Source organism: Schistocerca cancellata, chromosome 4 (assembly GCF_023864275.1).
Source record: "Schistocerca cancellata isolate TAMUIC-IGC-003103 chromosome 4, iqSchCanc2.1, whole genome shotgun sequence".
Lineage (NCBI taxonomy): Eukaryota > Metazoa > Arthropoda > Insecta > Orthoptera > Acrididae > Schistocerca > Schistocerca cancellata.
The window spans coordinates 703651470-703673079 of NC_064629.1; the positions used below are offsets into that span (position 1 = coordinate 703651470).

General features: G+C 45.2%; 1 protein-coding gene across 1 annotated transcript in view; it reads left to right on the forward strand.

Moving 5' to 3' along the window:
- Positions 1 to 4295: 4295 nt before the first annotated feature.
- Positions 4296 to 21610, forward strand: part of LOC126184391 (protein artichoke-like) — a 290384-nt gene continuing 273069 nt past the window's right edge. The window contains exon 1 of the mRNA XM_049926775.1: positions 4296 to 7530. Coding sequence (XP_049782732.1) covers positions 4296 to 7530 — 3235 coding nt within the window. The remainder of the gene's footprint in view (positions 7531 to 21610) is intronic.

The window sequence follows — 21610 nt, forward strand, 5'->3', positions numbered from 1 at the left end:
GCGTTTAAGCACGCCCGTCGGAAAGCTAACGAAAACTATACTAATAGCTTACCTAAATGTCGGTTTTTGTACAGGGTGTTCAGAAATTCCCGTTACAGACTTTTAGGACATGTAGTGGGGTGTGAGTAGATACTACTTTGAATTGGAACCAGTGTCCGGAAACGTAACATTTTCCGTGATACAACCATTTGAAAACATGTTGGTAACGCGACCACTTTTACAAGTAACTGAAGAGGGGTGACCCATTACATCACTTGTTTTACAGTTCCACTCTTTAACAGGCAAAGAAATTGCTCATGTAGTCGTTGACCGGTTCTCTCCAACGTGATGCAGTCCGGTCTCACCCAGTTCGGGTGTCTGGCATTTCCTTGGAAGACCACAGTCACGCCTGCTCGAATGAGTTGCGTAATTGTGGCAAAAAGAGTGTACGACGGAGATCTCTTGCATTGCTGTGAGCATCGCCATTCGGAACGATCATGTCAGTGCATTCTACAAACGTGTAATCAGCCATGTTTCTGTTACACTCATAGACACGTGAATGAGGCTCGAACCAGGTCACAGAGGTAGGATGGACGTCAAATGACATCAGCCGATCAGACACAACCACACCCCACAATGAATACCCTCCTGCATATCCACCTAGCGAACATGTTTTCAAAAGGCTGCAACACGGAAACGGTACGCTTTCGGAGAAGATTCCTATTCAATATATTACCTACTCACTTCTCTTTACAAGTCCTAGAAGTTTGTAATGGGAATTTCCGAACTCCCTGTACACCCGCATCGGAGCCGCCCTACGTTGCATATACGCTGCAGCAATGCCCTCGAACGGAAACATTTGGCAGCCCCTCATAGGAAAATAAGCGTTTGCAGACCCCCATACATGACGATGAAAAATGCACACTTTTTAATTATCTATCGATCTCATCAATTTTGAGTCGATTACTCCTTACGAACTTTTGAGGTGGTTTTCTTAAAAACAGCGCAGGTAGAGCAGTGGCGGCTCGTGACTAAAGAAAATGGTGGTGCACTTTACTCACGAAGGAAAAATCAACAAAAGAGAGAAAATCAGTACACTGCTCAATGTTTTTGTAATGCCTGATATAAACAGACCGCTAGCTCGTGTCACTCCTGCATCTACTCATAATAAAACCAAAATATGTACACAGAAAAAGTATTACTTTCGCAGAATAAAAGGAATTAAAATCAACTGCAGCTATATATACTCGAAGAGTGGTAGGCATGCCTTACTAACCTTCTTCAGCAGCACTGATGTTAACGCCGTTCGATTGTATCTCTGAACTCTGTTCTTCTTTCCTTCATATTTGCAAATCTTTCGATCACTCTTTGATTGAAGTCTGCAATTCCTAAAATGAGGTCTCGTCCAATAGATAGCATCGCGAGTGCTGATAGTCTTTCTTGGTCCATAGTATTCCGCAAGAAGGCTTTGATGCGTTCCAGCGAAGAAAAACAACGTTCTGCTTCTGATGTGGTCATTGTAATTCTAATTACTGCTATCAGGAGCTTCACAGATTCGCACAGTATCACAAAGATTATTGTATGTTGTGTAATCCAGAAAGCTCAAAGCTCCACACATGCTTTTGAACTCCTTCCATAAATAACAGAGAATTCTGTTCGAAGTTTCTTTGCTTCCAAAAAAGAGTAGCCTTCAATAGTAGCTCTGAAATAAGTTTCTGGAAAACTGGAAGAGTAAGCAGCGAATTTCTCTGGTAGGAAGAGAGAGGCTGCAACTAGGTGTCCAGTGAACTTGAATCTTTCTTTTGCCTAGTAACTTACGACATGACATACTTCTTTTGCATCCCGCAGTAGATTACACATCGCTGCGCCATCTTCAGTTCTCCCTCTTTTATGGTACTCGTGTAAACCTGTTGAATTTTCACTCACTCCTTCCCTAATGTTCGCAATTTCACGTTCAAAAGCTGTCAGCTGATTGTGTGTGTAAGTTGTGTCAATATGCCTTTTTGAAAGATGGTTACACAAAATATCCACATGGATCATGATTTTATGAAAAAATGAAAGACAGAAAATGAACTTTTCATCGTCCAAAATTGTTACTAAGCCACAGGCTTGCAGGATCGTGTTCTCATTACACAGTTTTTCCCCCTGGCTCATATTATTCATGCACGGTATTGACGCTCCTTGACTAAAAATTCCAACGAGTAGGCACTGAACGTGGCAGTCGTTTTCGTACTATTTCGTCGAGAACTGCTGTTCTTTGAGGAGTTGCTGAAAAGAAGCTGCAAAGTCCCTGAAGTTTATTGAAGAATATTCGCACATTTTTATTAATGGAAGCGGCTTTGAGTATAATGAGGTTCAACTGGTGGGCATAGCAATGAATGTATGAAGCATTGGGAAACTTTTACTTAACAGGAACGTGCACCCCACGTGACGAACCACTCATGACTGCAGCACCATCATATTTTTGCGCTATTAGTTTATGTGGACAACTCCCTAAATGATTATTTATCTGTTCGATGATGGACGTTACCAAAGACTGGGCATCATGCTTTTCTGGTGTTATGAAGTCCCAAAATCTTTCAACTCTGCACTCTTAATTTCCTTTCTAATTTCCTCTTGGCAGACTTGAAGCATGCACCGGAGGAGTTCATTCTGGATGGTTTATGAGGTTCCCTTGAAAACTGTAGCTTTCTCTAAATGCGATTTTAACACCGAATTCTGCACTAAAATTAATTAAGGAACGAAAAACACCAGGATTGGAAGATGATTCAGTCTCATCATGTCCTCTAAGGGCAAGTTCCAACGCACCACAGAAACGAATACAGTTAATAATTAGATTCAATGTGTACCAATTATCGGTAACGTTTTGGTTGTGTAATGCCACGGACCTTCTGTACCCACTGTCTAATTGGGTAGCTATATTTACATTGCCTAGACTTTATATATTCAAAACGTTATTTACATGGACTGAAGAAAGTTCGTGTTTTCTAATTTTGTCATGGAGGTGTTGAATGTCACAGACTCCGCGTTTAGACCATGAAAGATCTACTCCAAATAATAAACAAGGAAAACAAAACAAGGCATTTTTCATGTCACAACCACACAGCCATTCATGCTCGTTGTACAATTCAGAGTTAAATTTCCTATTGAACTGTCGACTTTTTGTTTTTACGGTCTGCGAAATAGTTAAAACAGGAGTCGGCCTACCTAGCCTCTTGATTTCTAATTTTTCTTCAAACTTCCGTGAACTAAAGGGTTCAGAGAGCAATGAAATTACCTGATTCATTATTTCACGCATTCACTTGTCACTTGAGCCTCAAAATTCACTGTAGCACTCTCTAAAATAACTAACACAACGCACAGGAAATATTTCCAGAATGAGATTTTCACTCTGCAGCGGAGTGTGCGCTGATATGAAATTTCCTGGCAGATTAAAACTGTGTGCCCGACCGAGACTCGAACTCGGGACCTTTACCAGATGGTAGAGCACTTGCCCGCGAAAGTCAAAGGTCCCGAGTTCGAGTCTCGGTCGGGCACACAGTTTTAATCTGCCAGGAAGTTTGCACAGGAAATAGTTCGCTCTCAGCTACACCTGAATTGGTAAGGTGGCGCGAGAATCCCGCTTTGTTCGAAGATAGTTCCGTTTCCCTTCGGAAGAGTTCGCGGCTGACAGGGCGGCCTGGGTGAGGTGTTTATACACATAAGGCCCAAATACGAGTACAGTGATGCCAAGCGTTGCCCCCGCACCCCGCGCCCCCTCTTATACACTTAAGTCGGCCTTTGCAGCAGCAGTGCAACCCGCTGTCGCCGTCGGCACATTCCGTCCAACTCCGCTGCGTTCGGCGTTTGGAGCCCGGACATTTCAAAAGAGATAAACGGCGCGCTACTTCTCCACTAGTATAGAACGCTCAGAAGGCAGACACAGTTGAACAAAATTATTCCTTGAGGCTAGCGCAAACCTGCAAACCTATACAGAACTTCGCAAATATGAACCGAACCTGTTCGCCGTGGCCGGCCGCGGTGGCCGTGCGGTTCTGGCGCTGCAGTCCGGAACCGCGGGGCTGCTACGGTCGCAGGTTCGAATCCTGCCTCGGGCATGGGAGTGTGTGATGTCCTTAGGTTAGTTAGGTTTAAGTAGTTCTAAGTTCTAGGGGACTTATGACCTAAGCTGTTGAGTCCCATAGTGCTCAGAGCCATTTGAACCATTTGTTCGCCGTGTCTGTGGCCTTTCACTTGTTAGTTAATGACCAGTACGGCGCGACAGTGTTTCTGTGAGGTAAGGTCGCTTTTCTCGCGCTGCTGACAGATGCTGCCGGATGAGGAGCGCAGTGCTAGTGGTGGCACTAGCGCTGGCGGCGGCGGCTGTGGCGGTGGCGGCGGCGGCGACTGCGGCGGCAGAGGACTGCTCGCCGTGCGCGTGCCGACCATCGGAGGCGGGGCTGGTGGTGAGCTGCGCGCACGTCGCGGGCGACACGCTGGCCGCAGTGCTGGCGCCGCTGCGGCTGCCCGTCGCGTCGCTGACGGTGCAGCAGCTGGAGGGCAGCGCGCCCGCCTTCGCGCCGTCGCCGCCGCTGCGCCAGCTGCACATCTCGGGCGCCGGGCCGGGCGCGCTGCGCGACGACAGCCTGCGCGGGCTGCGGCGCTGCCTGACGGCGCTCGGCGTGAGCGGCGCGGGGCTGGCCGCCGTGCCCGTGGCGGCGCTGCGCGGGCTCGCCGCCCTGCGCTCCCTCTCGCTCGACGCCAACCTGGTGTCGGCCGTTCCCGCGCACGCCTTCCGGGGCCTGCCGCTGGCCGCGCTCAGCCTGCGCGCCAACAGGGTGCGCGCGCTGTCCGAGCACGCGTTCGCCGGCCTCGAGGAGTCGCTCGCCGAGCTGGACCTGTCGAGCAACCGGCTGCGGGCGCTGCCGCTGGCCGAGCTGGGCGGGCTGCGCGCGCTGCGCACGCTGCGCCTGGCGCGCAACGAGATCTCGTCCGTGCCGCAGCCCAACGCGACTCGCCTCGGCGCGCTGCTGCTGCTCGACGTGGCGCACAACGAGCTGTCGACCGTCGACGCGCACGCCTTCGTCGCGATGCCGGCGCTGCGCCAGCTGTCGCTGCGCCACAACGTCGTCGACGGCGTGCACGAGGAAGCTTTCGCGCCGTTGCTCGACCTCGAATCCGTCGACCTGAGCCACAACCGTCTCGTCTCCCTTTCCGAGGACACCTTCCGAGACAACCGACAGCTGCGCACTGTCGACCTCAGTTACAACCACCTGCATCACATCGGCGACATGTTCGCGAGTCTTCCAGAACTCAAGGAACTGTACCTTTCTGAGAACAACATACTAAAGATTCCTGGCGGTGCTTTCAAGGGTTCCGTGAGTTTAGAAGTAATACACCTCCAGCGAAACGCGATACGCCACATCGGCCCGGACTCGATGCGAGAGTTGCGCCACTTACTGCAGTTACGCTTGAGTGACAACTTTCTACAGACTATTCCACACGACCTCCTCGTCAGCTGCGAAAACCTCACCAAGCTTTCCCTGGACGGCAACAGGATATCCGAACTGCAACGGAAAACGCTGAGCACGCTCAAAAACCTCACCGTATTGAGACTGCACAACAATAAAATTGATAAAGTGTCAAAAGACCTCTTCAAAAGTGCCGTTTCCCTATTCGAACTAGAGCTGCAAAATAACGAAATCTCCGTTATCGAAACGGCCGCATTCAGGAACCAGAGATATCTGCAACACATAAACCTCGAAAAGAATTACGTAGAATCCCTGAGCGATATTTTTCCCCACCAGTCTTCGTCCCTAGTATCCATCAGACTCGGCTACAACAGACTGGCATTCCTCCACAACAGCAGCCTCCGCGGCCAGTCTAATACCCAGATCGTGTCGCTTAGCCACAACAACATCAACAGAATCGGCAGATTCCTCTTCAGTGACCTTATAGTTACCGAGAAGCTGTACCTGACAAACAACAGCATATCCGTCATAGAAGACAGAGCGTTCATCCAAATGTCGCGTCTCAAGACTCTGGACCTCAGTTTCAACAAGCTGCAGTACATAACGAAAAACACTTTCCTCGGACTCCACGGGCTCGTCGACCTGTACCTGTCTGGGAACGCCATAACGAAGGTAGATTCGTTCGCACTGACGTTCCTCAACCAACTACGCGTTCTCGATCTTACTGGCAACTCAATTGCCGTCCTCCACGAAAATATGCTGCAGCAAGGTCTTCCAATACGAATTCTCAGCCTGAAAAAGTGCGGCATAGTGAAAATAGAGAGCGGTGCGTTCCGCGGTCTGAACAATCTGAACGAGCTGAACCTGGAAGGCAACAACCTGTCGGCGGCAGCCGTGGGGCAACTGGACGTCCCGGGACTGCGGGTTCTGCACGCGTCTGCCAACAGCCTCGCGGGCATCCGGGCGGGAGCTCTTTCCAGCCTGCCGTCGCTGCAAGTCCTCTCGCTGGCCAGGTCCCAGATCGGCGACGTGCCCAGGCACCTACTGGCCACCAACGCCGACCTCGTGCGCCTCGAACTCAGTGGGAACGGACTACACAAGCTCAACAAAGATCTGTTTAAAGGCTTAAAACGCCTGAAAGAAATCCGCCTGCACAAGAACTCTTTCACAGAAATTCCTTACGAAGCTCTCGCCACCATTTCGAGTCTCGAGGTGCTAATAATATCAGAAAACCGTCTCTCTAACGTGGACATGCGAAGATTAAACAACCTGTACATGTTGAAACACTTAGATTTCAGTAAGAATTTCATTTCGTCTTTCGGTAGCTTCAAGTACACCAAATTTCCCCATCTCATCTCTATAGACCTCGCAAGAAACTCGCTCCTGTCGCTGCCCAGTAACTTCTTCCTGCTGTCCACTTCCCTGAGGAGGCTCGATCTCTCTTACAACAGATTCAAGCAGCTGCCCACTCTCGCCCTCTCCGACAAGAACTTGCCGTCTCTCGGTTGGCTCAACTTCACCGGAAATCCACTTTACTGGGTAGGAAACATGTCTGTGGTGCACGATAAATCCAACCTCCAAGAAATACACATCACAGGCACAAATCTGAGTGTTGTCAGAAACCACGAGCTCAGCAGATTCGGCAAGTTGCTCAACCTGTACCTGAATAGGAACAACATTACGGACATCGCAGTGGGAGCTTTCAGGAACCTCACGGACCTGCGGAAGCTCGACCTCAGCGAGAATCACATCAGTAAATGGAGCCAAGAAATCCTGCAGGGACTCGTTTACATTGAGATGCTCAATCTCTCCGGCAACCATCTCAAGTTCATAGAGGACGTGTTCTTAGAAAGTAAAAATATCAAAGTGTTAGATTTCTCCTTCAACCAAATAACTTACGTCGGTAAGAAGACATTCCGCCATCTGCTGAGACTGACTGACCTTCGCCTCAACGGCAACAAAATTTCGACCATAGTTGATGACGCATTTCGGACGTTGAGGAGTGTGCGTTTTCTCGACATCAGTGAGAACTTGCTGAAGACAGTCCCCGTGGCGGTCCTGCATTCTGTCGAGAGGCACGTGAAGCACATGTCCATAGCAGGTAGGTAACGCACTACTTTCTGTACACTCTCTGTTCACTAGATACGACATTCCTAAAGTTCCTTTACAGTAAGATTGGAATCCCTCCAGAAAAGCTCCACGTGCAAAGAAATGCCTTTGAGGTAAGTACTATTCTTTTTAAAGCGTCCCCTGAAACGTCCCCTTAGAAAAATGAATGAATTACTGTGCTAGTAAACTTCTACCTTATTTGATACAAATACTGCTGAGTAAAACAGACATTTCGCTCTTTTCTTATTCTGATCAACACTAAACTGACACACAATATTTTTAGCGCTACGCAATCTGACTTTCAATAATCTCTACAAAAGAATGGCCCTGACTAACAATAACCTACACCTTTCATGAATCACTTACCTCACAAAATCTTCGTTACTCGAACTACTACAATACAGCGAGCGCCAAGACTGCCAGCTAAATAAAAGATTCTAACTACTGAAGGCACTAAATACTGATAGGCATAGTTGGCAAATGAAAGATTTTGATAGAGAACAAACAATGTATTTATCTTAATGGTCTTCAAAAGTCATTATATATATATATATATATCAGTTCATGACATCCAATCTTACAAGTTTAATGTCTCTGATGGACACACGTCCAGATCATCCGCTCTCAAAACTCTGCCATCTCTCTCCCCACATCCACCACTGCTGGCGGCTCACCTCCAACAGCGCAACGCTACGCGCTGTTAACAGCCAACTGCCCAACACTACAATAGCAAATTCCAACAATGCAAACCAGCCACAGACTGCACATAGCACAGTCAGTGATTTTCATACAGAGCGCTAGGTGACGTTACCAATATAAAAACCTAAACAGCCTACTTACATTTTCTTCGTGTATATTCACAGTAATATACGAGGGCTATTCCGCAAGTAAATTCCGATCGGTCGCTAAATGGATACCACTGTGAAAATCCCATGACGTTTACCACAGATATGTTCGGTAGCATCTCTAGTGTGCCCGTCGATCGCAGCACGTTGCTCTTTTCAATTCTTAGCTCACAGTGGACACATAAAGTTGCCTAGAAAATAATGTCTTCCTGCATGTATGAGGGCCTGTTGAGAGATTTCGCCTGATGTCGTGCAGCCGATACAATGTAACTGTCATGCGCTTCGTTCTTCATTATAATTCCCGGCCGTACTCTGCAAGGGCAATGAAAAACTTCCTGCAGCTTTTCGATGGGAAGTGTCTGACCATCCACAACACAGCTCGTAATTGGTTCGTCCTGAGTTTCATCTCTGCTCACATGAACCGCTGACTATGAATACAACATTTTGGCACGGACAACGATCTGTAGACGAGTGTAGAGAATCGGCAGAAAGCACACGCGGCTGCCTTCTATGACGAGGGTATTGTGAAGTTGGTACAACGCAACGAGAGATGTCTAAGTCCGAGCGGCGACTATGTAGAGAAGTAGGTAAAGTGTAGCTTACTATTTCAGATAAAACATATTTGATTTTCATTCGTGACCTATGGGAACTTACTTTCCGAATAGCCCTCGTACGTTCATCGCGGAAATACACTCTATCCGAGAAAAGAATGCCGTTTTGGACCAGAGCCAAGCAGTGCGTTACTGAACCACAAATTCCGACCTGCCATTGAAGCAGAATAAGAGCTTTAAAGACGGCACATTCACAATGTATGTGAATGGTCGGTTTATCGCATTTTTGCCTACCGTATTGGCTTTATGTAAATGAGACGTCTCTTGCTAACCCTTACTCGACTCGTGGCCGTTTTTATAGGTAACTCCCTAGAAAGAGAGTACTAACTCCATTTTACGAAGCTGGATATGTTCTCGGTTTCGGAAGATTCGTCTCGTAGAGCTTGTTAGGCTATGAAAGAGAACAACAACAAATCTAAGTGTGGTGGGTCACAACAAACTCTAAATGAGAATGCATAGTCATTACTGAGATGGATTTTTTCCCCTTCCGGAAGATATATCGCGTTGATTACCTGTGACAAGTAGGAAGGAATGAAGAGAAACCTCTAGCAAGATGAAGCATAGAATTAGTCGTTGACTCGTCTTCGCATAGAACAGTTGGTAGTGCACTTGTTGGCTCTGAGCACTATGGGACTTAACATCTGAGGTCATCAGTCCCCTATAACTTAGAATTACTTAAACCTAACTAACCTAAGGACATCACACATATCCATGCCTGAGGCAGGATCCGAACCTGCGACCGTAGCGGTCGCGCGGTTCCAGACTGAAGCGCCTAGAACCGTGTGCACTTGTTGTTATAGTCATATATAAACTTCGAATCACGTTTCTCCACATACTTTTAATTTTTCACATAGAAGCAATATATCGGTTTATTACTATATCACTTCGCTCACCATCGACCATGTCTTCTTGTTTTCAACTGTTTCACCACATATGTGAACCGTGTCATCCATGGTTAGCGAATTAGTTTCTGGAATCTTCTTAAGTAATTCTTCACATCGTTTCAGTAAACCAACAGCGACACAGAGAATAAACTTTCACCAGCTATCGTGATTTCAGTATTTAACAAATACCGTAATCTTTGTCATGGAATAGAAGAATGGCTCTTTGTGAAATGTTACAATTAATTTCTTTCCTGCACTATGAATTTTGAGAAAGTGCTGAGTCACTAATGCTATTAATGTCTATAAGACCTGAATTAATACTCATAACATTTACTTTCTATTGATGTATGTATCTATTCAGTCTTCTTTCGTCTTGATTATTGCCAGCAGCACAGATCATCCTCAAATTGTTAGTAAAATGACGAAAACTGTTGAACGAACGTGAATAAGAAGGCTTTCGTCAACCTTTATTAATTTATTTCTTCTTGGTGGGCGCCACACCCTTGACAAATTCAAAATGTATCAGTATGATACATTTTGATCCAGTGGGTTATGTTGCTTCTGTCTCGGAGCATTTTGATTGCATTAGCGGAATAACATTAGCAGCACAGAAATCAAATGTGCAAATGTTTTTCATCTCGAAGATAGATACAGCTGATGCGCGTTGATCAACATGTTACGCAACACCTAAGAACTATTCTAAACATCATGCATGTTAAGTGCACAATCTCAAGGTTACAATGATATATGCCGTAAACGCGTTCAGTTCTTACTTTAGCTGTAGTGTTCCCGTTTTATTCGGGGCTGTATTGTGTCTCAAGTACCACATTCACTTGAGAGACCAATTACAGGAATTACCAAACTGTCCTACTTTTTGCCTCTCTCGATACTTCATAGATTGTATCTTAGCATCGACAGGCTTTCTTCACAAACAGAACTACTCCAAACGACGGCTATCAACCTAATAGACTTATTGTGTCCACTTCTTCTTTTCACTACTGTTTATTCCATTTATCAGGGAATTGCAGAATTATTCATTTTTAATTTCCAAAATTTATTTTATTGTTTAATAGACCTATTGTGTCCACTTCTTCTTTTCACTACTGTTTATTCCATTTAGTAGGGGGTACTCTTTTACAGAATTATTCATTTTTATTTTCCAAAATTTATTTTATTATTTAACTTTGCGGCTGGATGCCATTCCTGACGCCACAGTCATCAGGGTGGCGTAAGATAGAAAAGTAATGTGCGCCATCTGTCGGTGAATCGAGCAACCTTTGTTTGTGTGTTATAGCATTTTAGTTGTTTGTGTATCGTATTGACTGAGGTGGAATTTGGGAACCAACCCAGCATTTACCTGAATGAACGTTGGGGGAGGGGGGAGACCGCATGAAACTGCAGCGCCCAACCAGGCCAGTGTGTCAGCCCTCGGTCGTTAACCTACGCGAGCTGTGGCGTTACGCGTTACGCTGTATGAGTAGGTGAGATTTATTACGTTCTCTGACTTCTTGAGTCTCGAAAATCTAGGACGTGTTTATTGGATCAAAGAAAAGCAGGAAGATTATCGATTTAACAAGATCGTCGACAATAAAACCACATGTTTAGAACATGTTTTTTGCTCGAGTATCATGTCGTTTTTGGAAACCCAGAATCTACTATGTAGGAATCAACATGGATTCCGGAAACAGCGATCGTGTGAGACCCAACTCGCTTTATTTGTTCATGAGACCCAGAAAATATTAGATACAGGCTCCCAGGTAGATGCTATTTTTCTTGACTTTTCATTACAAACGAGTAATGAAAGAGGATGAGACAAAACTTCAAGGAACCTGCAGAAGAAATTGAAGGGGTAAGGAAGTAGGAAATTGGGCAGAATAAGGAAAGAATGGAAAACAAAGACAATGCTGGCTAAGATGGAGGGAAGAAGGAAATGGAAGACAGTAGGAAGTGAGGAAGGGAAAAGAAAACACAGAAGGCTGAAAATTGAAATAAGGAGAGAAGCAACAGCGGGCAAGGAAGACATAGATGAAAGAGAGATGTAAAGAAATATAAATACTTGGAAAGGAAGGAAAATACGAGTTTTGCATTGATTAGCTCCTGATGTAGTCTTTCAAGCAAACAAAAGCAGGACAGGTATGGGAATAGAAAGAAGTTCATTAACTGGAGGAAATGTTGGGAAGGTGGAAGGAGTATGTAGAATGCCTATATGCGGCTGATCAAAAACCAAACGATATTGAATTAGAAGCGGAGATGAAAGTTATAGCAAAGGGCAAACGATATTGCATGTTGAAAGGTGAAATAGCGAGACCTTTAAGAGAGATGAAGAATCATAAAACAAGTAGAACTGATGGATTATCGGTGAATAAGGAAGTGGAAACGCGTACAGCAATTGCTAAGGATGCATTTAATAAAAACAGGAGGCTTCTGTGTGGGTGGATGTACAGGGACCTGAGGAAGAGACAGGCGAAGTGCTTCACATGGAACAAGGCGTTATACAGAGTTGAGACAAGGACACTGAGGAAAGAGGAAAAAAGAAGAATAGAAGCATCTGACATGTGAGTTGGAGGAGGTTGGAATGGATAAAATAGGTACACAAAGTGAGAAATGAGGAGGTGTTGAGAAGAGTGGGAGAAGACAGAGATTTTTTAAATGTACTCAGGACGAGGAAACACAACTGACTTGGACTCTGGATAAGAAGAAATTTTTCACGGATGAATGCTTTGGAAGGAACGATGAATAGAAGAAGAAGAAGAAGAAGAATAAGAAGAAGAATACCAGATGGAGGATAGTATAAGCACAGAAAACAATTATGAGAAAACAAAGAGGGTAGCAGGTGACTGGACTGCATGCAGAGTTACGTGTGAAGACCTGCCCTAGGCCAGAACACTCATGACGATGGTCGCTATATACACCCTGAACTGTGTCTTTACTACAGTTCGATACCTCTCCCTCTTAATGCCGCTTGCAGCTTTAATTTCAATTCCCGCCAAGCGCCATTTTTTGTTTACTAGCGATTCCAAGGGAGTGCTGAGTGCTCTGCGCGGTGCAGTTCCTCGTTTTAAGCGCAGCAGGGGGTGACGGGAAGGCCGACAGCGGGGAGTGGACGCGAGTAGTGCGACCGTTGTCGACACTCTATGCTTAGTGTGGATGTAGCCTCGATAAGGCTACTGGCATTGGGACGTAATAGTGCTGTCTGTTCAAGACGTTACGGAAATTCTATCAGTTCTGTTTCCTCTATGTTGCCGGTGTGGAAACAAGACTGTGTCCTGGTACTGGTAGTGAGCATCAGTCAAACTAAGACCTATCATACACCTTTGTTTAGCGATGGCTGACATTCACATTCCGCTAAAACGGTGATTCAGTAACCCAGCCATATTGCCGAAGTTATTCGTCGTGACTGCTGTTCACTGTTCCTATCAGATTCTTTAGTATTCTCTTCCGCTTCTTCCGCTATGTGCTGTTGGGTTCACTTCAGTGTTAATATTCAGCCCAATGTATTAGAAATGAATTCTTATTGTCTTGTGGTTGAGTCGTGGGTTTGTTTGATTCGATAACCAGGACGTCCCATACCACTCACGACGCACGTCAAGCAACCAAGATAAATGTGACATAAATTTGCATATGTGTAACTCTAGTTTTCTATGAGATCTTATATAATTAGCCAAACAACTATTTTATACTTTAAATTATGTAAAACTTGTTCCGCCCGTGAAATGGGGCTTTGACATGCGATGTTCTCTTCTTTTGGGTTCTGGTCAAGTCCACGTTATGTCATTTTAATGGTCTGTTAAGTGCGTCAGCACTCGCAACAGTCATATGGGGTGTATCTAGTTTACTACTTAGGTTAATTAACAGTTATTTTATTCGGTTCATTACAGTCCTCTCATTTCTTGAGTCACCACAAGGTCTTCTATTTTCTACCCTTATTCTGGAAGTGTGAATGCCCATAATCTGCAAAGATTTATTGGCGGGTCTCTTCCTATATTACAGTTGCCCGGTTCCTGGTGGCTGTTACGATTTCTATCGTGACTTGTTTGTTCTTCAGCCAATCGCTTCAATTCATGAGTTTAGCACCTTGTGGAGGCCAATCTTAGCCCTTCTTTATCTGCCTCAACCTTAGGGAGGGCTTTAATTCCTCAAGCTAGCTTTAGACCAGTGCTGGTCCATTAGGATTCCTTTCATCTTATGATAGTTTTATATAGCTCTAGAGAGTAACTTATTGTGGTCGAGTGTATAAAGTTCATATAACACGGCCAATGTAATCTCAAAGTGATACTTTTAAGAATAATTTGTCACCCATTTTATATTGCTGAATTGTCCAGGGTGAAACAGAGTTGTGTTAGAAGAGTGTTGTTATATATTTATGATAACTTTAAATTTATTGTGCTGTTTCCATGATTTAATTTATATGCCCCTTTTAATGGGTGCTAGATTTATCGTGTCTTAGCCGGCCGGTGTGGCCGAGCGGTTCTAGTCGCTTCAGTCCGGAACCACGCGACCGCTACGGTCACAGGTTCGAATCCTGCTTTGAGCAGGTTAGTTAGGTTTAAGTAGTTCTAAGTTCCAGGGGACTGAAGTTAAGTCCCATAGTGCTCATAGCCATTTGAACCATTACCCTGTCTTATTTAGTGTTTAAGTAAGCCCACTGATCTGGTTTCCTGTAACACGTGAATGTGCTTAGTTCTCCGTTTTCTACGATTTACTTCGTCGAAAAGTGTTCCGGTGCTATAATGTATAACAGTCAAATGTGAACCAAGTTGTTCTCCAGTTTAACTGTTTATTCCCTAATTTTCGTGGAATTTAAAATTTCTAAATTTGCAAGCCTTAATCTGTTTTGTGTAAATTATTGTCAGTATAGCTGTGACGTACCTAATCAACTGCAAAACGTAATTGTTGGTGTTTTAACTGGTTGTGTTGCAATAAATGCAAACTTAATGTGAAGCTTATGGGTGATTCATATTCCCCCGTTCCCCATCCTCAGTAAAGTTAGAATTAAATTCTTGTATTAAAGCTTGTGTTAAGATTTTTCTGTGAGTGACTGGGAGAAAAGAAAAGGAGCCACTACAAATGGTAGCAGAGCGTGCGTGATGGGGCAGCGGGACTGTCCCGGTCTTGCCCTTTTAAAGAAGGGGTAATTGGTCTGCGAGTTGAGTATTCGGCAACAGCACACGCAAGGGGGGGGGGGGGCAATTGGTCGCTTGATTGCGTGGGGCCTTGACTAGTCCTGTCGTCATTTCGGGCGAACTTGTTGGACATATCAGTGACGCTTTACTTTTGATTGGTAGTGCCGTTGAGGAATTGGCACAGAATATTGCATTTCTCTACGGTACACGTGTCACCTCCAAATAGAGTGGGAGGTTACAAGCCCAGTTATGTCATTGGTACTCGTGCATTTGCGATTTGGAATTGTTGTCGTTAAATAGGGAACAGCAGGACTTGGTAGGCCATATTGTCCAGAAAGTAAGCGACTTGCAGGTTAAAGCCAGTGTGTTGGGGTTGGAGCATATTCGTGATGATGATGAAGAAAGTTTGTGTTCCTTAGTCCATAATAATCAAAGTTTGCAGGGTCAAGAGTTTAAGGGGAAGTGTCGGAAATGTGTTGCAAAATTGCCTAATCCCATTATGTACCTTCTGCAGGGGATTTCCCAGTTAATGACTGGCAATTTAGATCAAGTTCAGAAGGTGTTATGGTTAACCGTTAATCTTGAGATACGCGCTGATGCCTTACAGGTTCCCCAGATAATTATTTTGCGTCTTTTGTATCCGCTATCTAACGGTGTTCTTATTTAAATTTTCTCGGAAGTCTTGCACGGGCAGGCTGCCTTGTGTGAGTTGAGAGATTCCATTATCAGACGTAAACTTTCACCTAGGGTTCGGCAGTAGTTGGAGGGCCAATATTTTTGGAGGGTGCAGGGGTTCAATGAGAGCTTGTCCCAGTATGTTGAGCGGGTTCGAATGCCCGGTAGCGCGCTCAGTATGTCTCTAAGTAAACGCGACGCTGTTCTAGTCATAGTGCAGGGAATGAGACCCGAGGACCAGTCGCGGACCGAGTTTGTGCGGGAGCCGCTTTGACGAGTCTGATTAATTCTATTGAAACGTTTAGTTTTGCTGATGAACGTCGTCAGGAAATATCCGCCGGTCAAGACCAAATGTCGCTTGTCAAACAGCCTAAGGGACCGCTTCTCTCGTCAGGGATACAGCGTAGATGTTTTAGGTGTGGGGCTGTTGATCATTTAGTTCGCGATTACCAACTGCAGCGAACGGCTCGTGCGAGCGAGTGACGCCAGAAGAGGAGCGGGCGGGATTTTCAATTTCGTCTTCCTAAAGGATGCGCCCATGTTAAATTAGTGTCAGGGCTTGGCTTGCCTGCATCTGCTCCCTGATTAATCATGAACCTGTTTGCGCCCTGCTAGATTCGGGTAGTGCAGTTTCTATACTCGATTATGCGTGGTACTTGGAGTTTCGTTCCTTATGCAAACTTCCTTCTTTGTCTCCCTCCATGTAGGGATGTCATGCGGTAAATGACCAGACGTTGACATTATTAGGGGAGATAGTCGACGTTTCCTGGCAGGTCTATCTGTTGGTCTTTAAGAGTTTGTCCGTCAATCTGTTGTTGGGATGTTATTTCATTTGCAAGATTGGGATGATTCTTAATTTTGATGGTGTGGTGTCACCGCCAGACACCACACTTGCTAGATGGTAGCCTTTAAATCGGCCATGGTCCGCTAGTAAACGTCGGACCCGCGTGTCGCCACTGTCAGTGATTGCAGACCGAGCGCCGCCACACGGCAGGTCTAGAGAGACGTCCTAGCACTCGCCCCAGTTGTACAGCCGACTTTGCTAGCGAAGCTACACTGACAAATACGCTCTCATTTGCCGAGACGATAGTTAGCATAGCCTTCAGCTACGTCATTTGCTACGACCTAGCAAGGCGCCATTGCCAGTTTATATTGAGATTGTTATTAATGTACCGTCAAGAACGATGTTCTCCAATTATGGATAAGTTAAGTATTACATCAACTACGTACTTTATTTATTAGACTCAACTCCTTTAATTGTTCCAGACCTCACGCCAGCCTGCGTGAGCTTAAACGTGTGCCTTTCGGCTTCCTCCAAACCCCGTGAATTGGCTCCTGCCAATTCACAACAGATGGTTGTACCTTTAGTTTCGCCTTTCGGCCGAGCGAGAAATTTGCCTTTTGTTCTTGTCATGGGTCTCTTGGGTTAAAAACCGTTAATAACGTGGTTTCCCAGTTCGATGTTGGTCATCTGTCTCGGCTTGAGGGATCCCGTTTGCTTCAGTTATTACAACTTTATCCTCATTTTCTTACTAATCGGTTGGGGGTCATCGATCGTATTCATTATAAAACCCGCCTGGTTGATGATATTCCTGTACGTCAGGCTCCTTACCGTCTGTCACCCCCGAAGATGCGGGTATTATGCCGAAAGATCGCTGAGATGCTAATCACTGGCGTCATTAGGCCATCTACATCTCGTTATGCGTCGCCGATATTTTTGGTGTCTAAGGATCATGGTATCGTCGGGTAGTCCATTATCTTCAGCTCAATCAGAAGGTCATACTAGAGTCGGTCCCCATGCCTGATCTTCATAACTGCTTTACGTGGTTTGTTGGAGCACGTTGGTTTCCTGTGTTCGATTTAAATCAGGCTTATTATCAGATACTGCTTACCGAGGATTCTAAGCCCGCTACCGCTTTTGTAACCGATTGGAATTTATTTGAATTCAATCGTGTTCCTTTTGGGCTTGCTACCGGGGCATCGGTTCTCTCACGCCTATTAGATAATGTTTTGGGTGATCTTAAGTTTAACTGTGTCTACAATTATTTAAATGAAGTTGTAGTCTATAGTGCCAGTTTTTATGAACATCTTCAGGATTTGAGGTTGGTTTTGGATCGCTTGGGACAGCCTGGGTTAACTGTTCAAAATGGCTCTGAGCACTATGGGACTCAACTTCGGAGGTCATCAGTCCCCTAGAACTTAGAACTACTTAAACCTAAGTAACCTAAGGACATCACACACATCCATGCCCGAGGCAGGATTCGAACCTGCGACCGTAGTGGTCGCGCGGTTCCGGACTGTAGCGCCTAGAACCGCTCGGCCATTCCGGCCGGCCAACTGTTAAACATAAGAAAATTAAGTTATGACGCCGCGAAATTTCGTTTTTGGAACACTAGGCTTAGGCAGACCAGGGTTGATCAAGAACGTATTGCCATTTCAAGGCCGTTCCGTCCTCCTCGTAATAAGGAGGATATTGCCAGATTTATAGGCATGGTCATCTATTTTCGCAAGTTTGTTTCCAATATCGCTCAGTTAGCCGCTCCTCTGAATAGTTTGCGTAGTGAGAACATCGATTTTCAGTGGCGAGAGAGCCAGCAAGCGGCTTTTGAGGCACTTAAAACTGCCCTTACTAATCCTCCCGTTTTAGTAGTACCTGACTTCAGTAAAACCTTTATTCTTCAAACGGACGCCTCGAGGGGTGGTCTTGTGGCTGTTCTTATGCAAGAAGTCGATGGCGATAGACGTCCTGTCGCTTATGCTTCGAAATGTTTATCAGGAGCTGAATCCACCTATTCTGTTTATGAATTGGAGCCATTGGCTGTGCTCTTTGCCCTTGAGAAGTTTAGGTTTTACCTTGAGCATCGCGAATTTTCATTGGAAACTGATAATCAGGCATTAAGTTGTGTGTTGGCCCGTCCACGAAAAACTGGGAGAATTGCTCGTAGGGCTGTTCGAATTTCCGCCTTTTGGTTTAAGGTCAGACACATTCGTGGTGCCGAAAACCTTGTTGCCGATGCCTTAGGCCGTATGTTTGCTAAGCAAGAGCAAGATTCCCAAGACGTGTATCACGTATTTGTAGCTGGGGTCTTTGGTGAGATTCCTGAATTGTTTGTGGACATTGCTGAGAAACAGCAAGAGGACCCGAGGTAGGGAGCCATCAGGGAAAATCTGCTTTCGAGCAAAAACATTCCGGGTTACGCTATAATTAGAGGTATACTATGTAAGCAAGTTGGCAGAGATAGACAGCAAAAAAATGGTTCAAATGGCTCTGAGCACTATGGGACTCAACTGCTGAGGTCATTAGTCCCCTAGAACTTAGAACTAGTTAAACCTAACTAACCTAAGGACATCACAAACATCCATGCGACCGTAGCGGTCTTGCGGTTCCAGACTGCAGCGCCTTTAACCGCACGGCCACTTCGGCCGGCTCAGATAGACAGCCTAAAATCTATCTGCCCCAACAGTTGGTTAGCCCTGCTTTTCATTACTTTCACGACTCCGTTGTTGGAGGTCATTTGGGTGTTGCCAGAACCCTAGCTAAGATTGACCAACAATTGGCTTGGCCATCTATGAGACGTAACGTGAAGAGGTTGGCCAATAGCTGTCGTTTGTGTAAGATGGGTAAACCTAGTGGCGGCAAGCGCATGGGATTTTTACAGTTTGAGAGGGAGCAAAATCCAACGGATGTTATTTATTGACTATGTAGGGCCTCTTACCCGGACCTCTAGTTGTTGTAAATATATCTTGGTGCTCGTTGACGGCTTTAGTCGGTTTGTTTGGCTTGATTCTTGTCGCGTGGTCACCGCTAGTCTGACGATACAACATCTTACCAGGATTTTCGGCGTCTTTGGACCCCACAAAACCTTAATTAGTGATAACGCGCCAGCGTTCACATCTCGTCAGTTTAAGCGTTTCTGTTTAAATAATGGTTTCCGTCATATTACCACCACTCCATATTATCCGCAACCATCCTTTGCAGAGCGCTTTAACCGCAATTTGAACGCCACTTCAATAATTTATCATACACATTCGCCATCCAAGTGGGACCAATCTCTCCCGTGGTTAAGTTTCGCCTTTAATTCTGCCCGTCATGAGGCATCTGGAGCTACGCCGGCGTCCTTAATGCTGGCTTATACGTTGAATTGTCCCCTGAGTAATTTATGAGGCATCAACGATTTGTTACCTGAAGTAACAGACGCCCATTTATTAAAAGCAACTAGGATAGAGCTAGGGCAAATATTCGGTGAGCACACCAACGAGAGGCGCTCTCGTTATAATCGCGGCAGGCGCCCCTTCCAGGGGAAGCTTGGCGACAGAGTTTTTCTCTGGAACTTTAATCCCGGTAAGCAATCCAGTGGTGAGGGGAGTGGTAAATTGGCTCCGCGTTTTCTTGGACCTTATCTCATACAGGAAGTGTTGGAACCAGTTAATTAATTAATTAAACATCCCGACACTGCAGGATTACCAAGGTTCACATTACTCAGATTAAGCTTCATGATGATTAGCGACCTCTCTCTTCTGGCGAATTTTGCTTTGGAAGGAGAGGTTGAACTGTGTCTTCTTCACAGTTCGATTCCTCTCCCTCTTAATGTCGTTTGCAGCGTTAATTTCAGTTCCCGCCACGTGCCATTTTTTGTTTATTAGCAATTCCAAGGGAGCGCTGTGTGCTCTGCGTTGAGCGGTTCCTCGTTGCACGCGCAGCAGGGGGTGAAGGGGAATGCCAGCAGTGGGGAGTGGACGCGAGTAGCGTGGCCGTTGCCGACGCTCTATGGCTAGTGTGGATGAGGCCTCGATAAGGTTGCTGGCATCGGGATGTAATAGTGGTGTCTGATTCAAGACGTTATGGAAATTCTATCAGTTCTGTTTCCTCTATGTTGCCGTTGTGGAAGCAATACTGTGTCCCGGTACTGGTAGTTATTCGTCGGAGTGAGCATCAATCAAACTAAGACCTATCATACACCTTTGTTTAGCGGTGGTTGACATTCACATTCTGTTAAAACGGTGATTCAGTAACCATGCCATATTGCCAAAGTTACTCGTCGTGACTGCTGTTCACTGTTCCTGTCAGATGCTTTAGTATTCTCTTCCGTTTCTTCCGCTGTGTGCTGCTGCGTTCATTTCAGTTTTAATATTCAGCCCAATGTGTTAGGAATGAATTCTTATTGTCTTGTGGTTGAGTCGTGGGTTTGCTTGAATCGATAACCGGGACGTCCCATACCGCTCACGACGCACGTCAAGTAACCAAGGTAAATGTGACTTAAATTTGCATTTGTGTAACTCTAGTTTTTAAATCAGATCTTATTTAATTAGTCAAATAACTATTTATACTTTAAATTATGTAAAACTTGTTCCGCCCGTTAAATGGGGTTTTGACATGCGATGTTCTCTTTTTTTGGGTGCTGGTCAAGACCACGTTATGTCATCTTAATGGTCTGTTAAGTGCCTCTGCACTCACAACGGTCATATGGGATATATTTAATTTATCACTTAGGTTAATTAATAGTAATTTTATTCGGTTCGTTCAAGTCCTCTCATTTCTTGAGTCACCAAAAGGTCTTCTATTTCCTACCCATAGTCTGGAAGTGTGAATTCCCGGAATCTGCAAAGACTTATTGGCGGGTCTCTTCCTATATGCCGTTACAGTTGCCCGGCTCCTGGTGGCTGTTACGATTTCTATCATGACTTGTTTGTTCTTCAGCCAATCACTTCAATTAATGAGTTTAGCACCTTGTGGAGGTGAATATTAGCCCTTATTTACCTGCCTCAGCCTTACGGAGGGCTTTAATTCCTCAAACTAGCTTTAGGCCAGCCCTGGTCCATTGGGATTTCTTTCATCTTATGATAGTTTTATATAGCTCTAGGGAGTAACTTATTGTGGTCGAGTTTATTAAGTTGATTTTACACGGCCAATGTGATCTCAAAGTGATGGTTTTA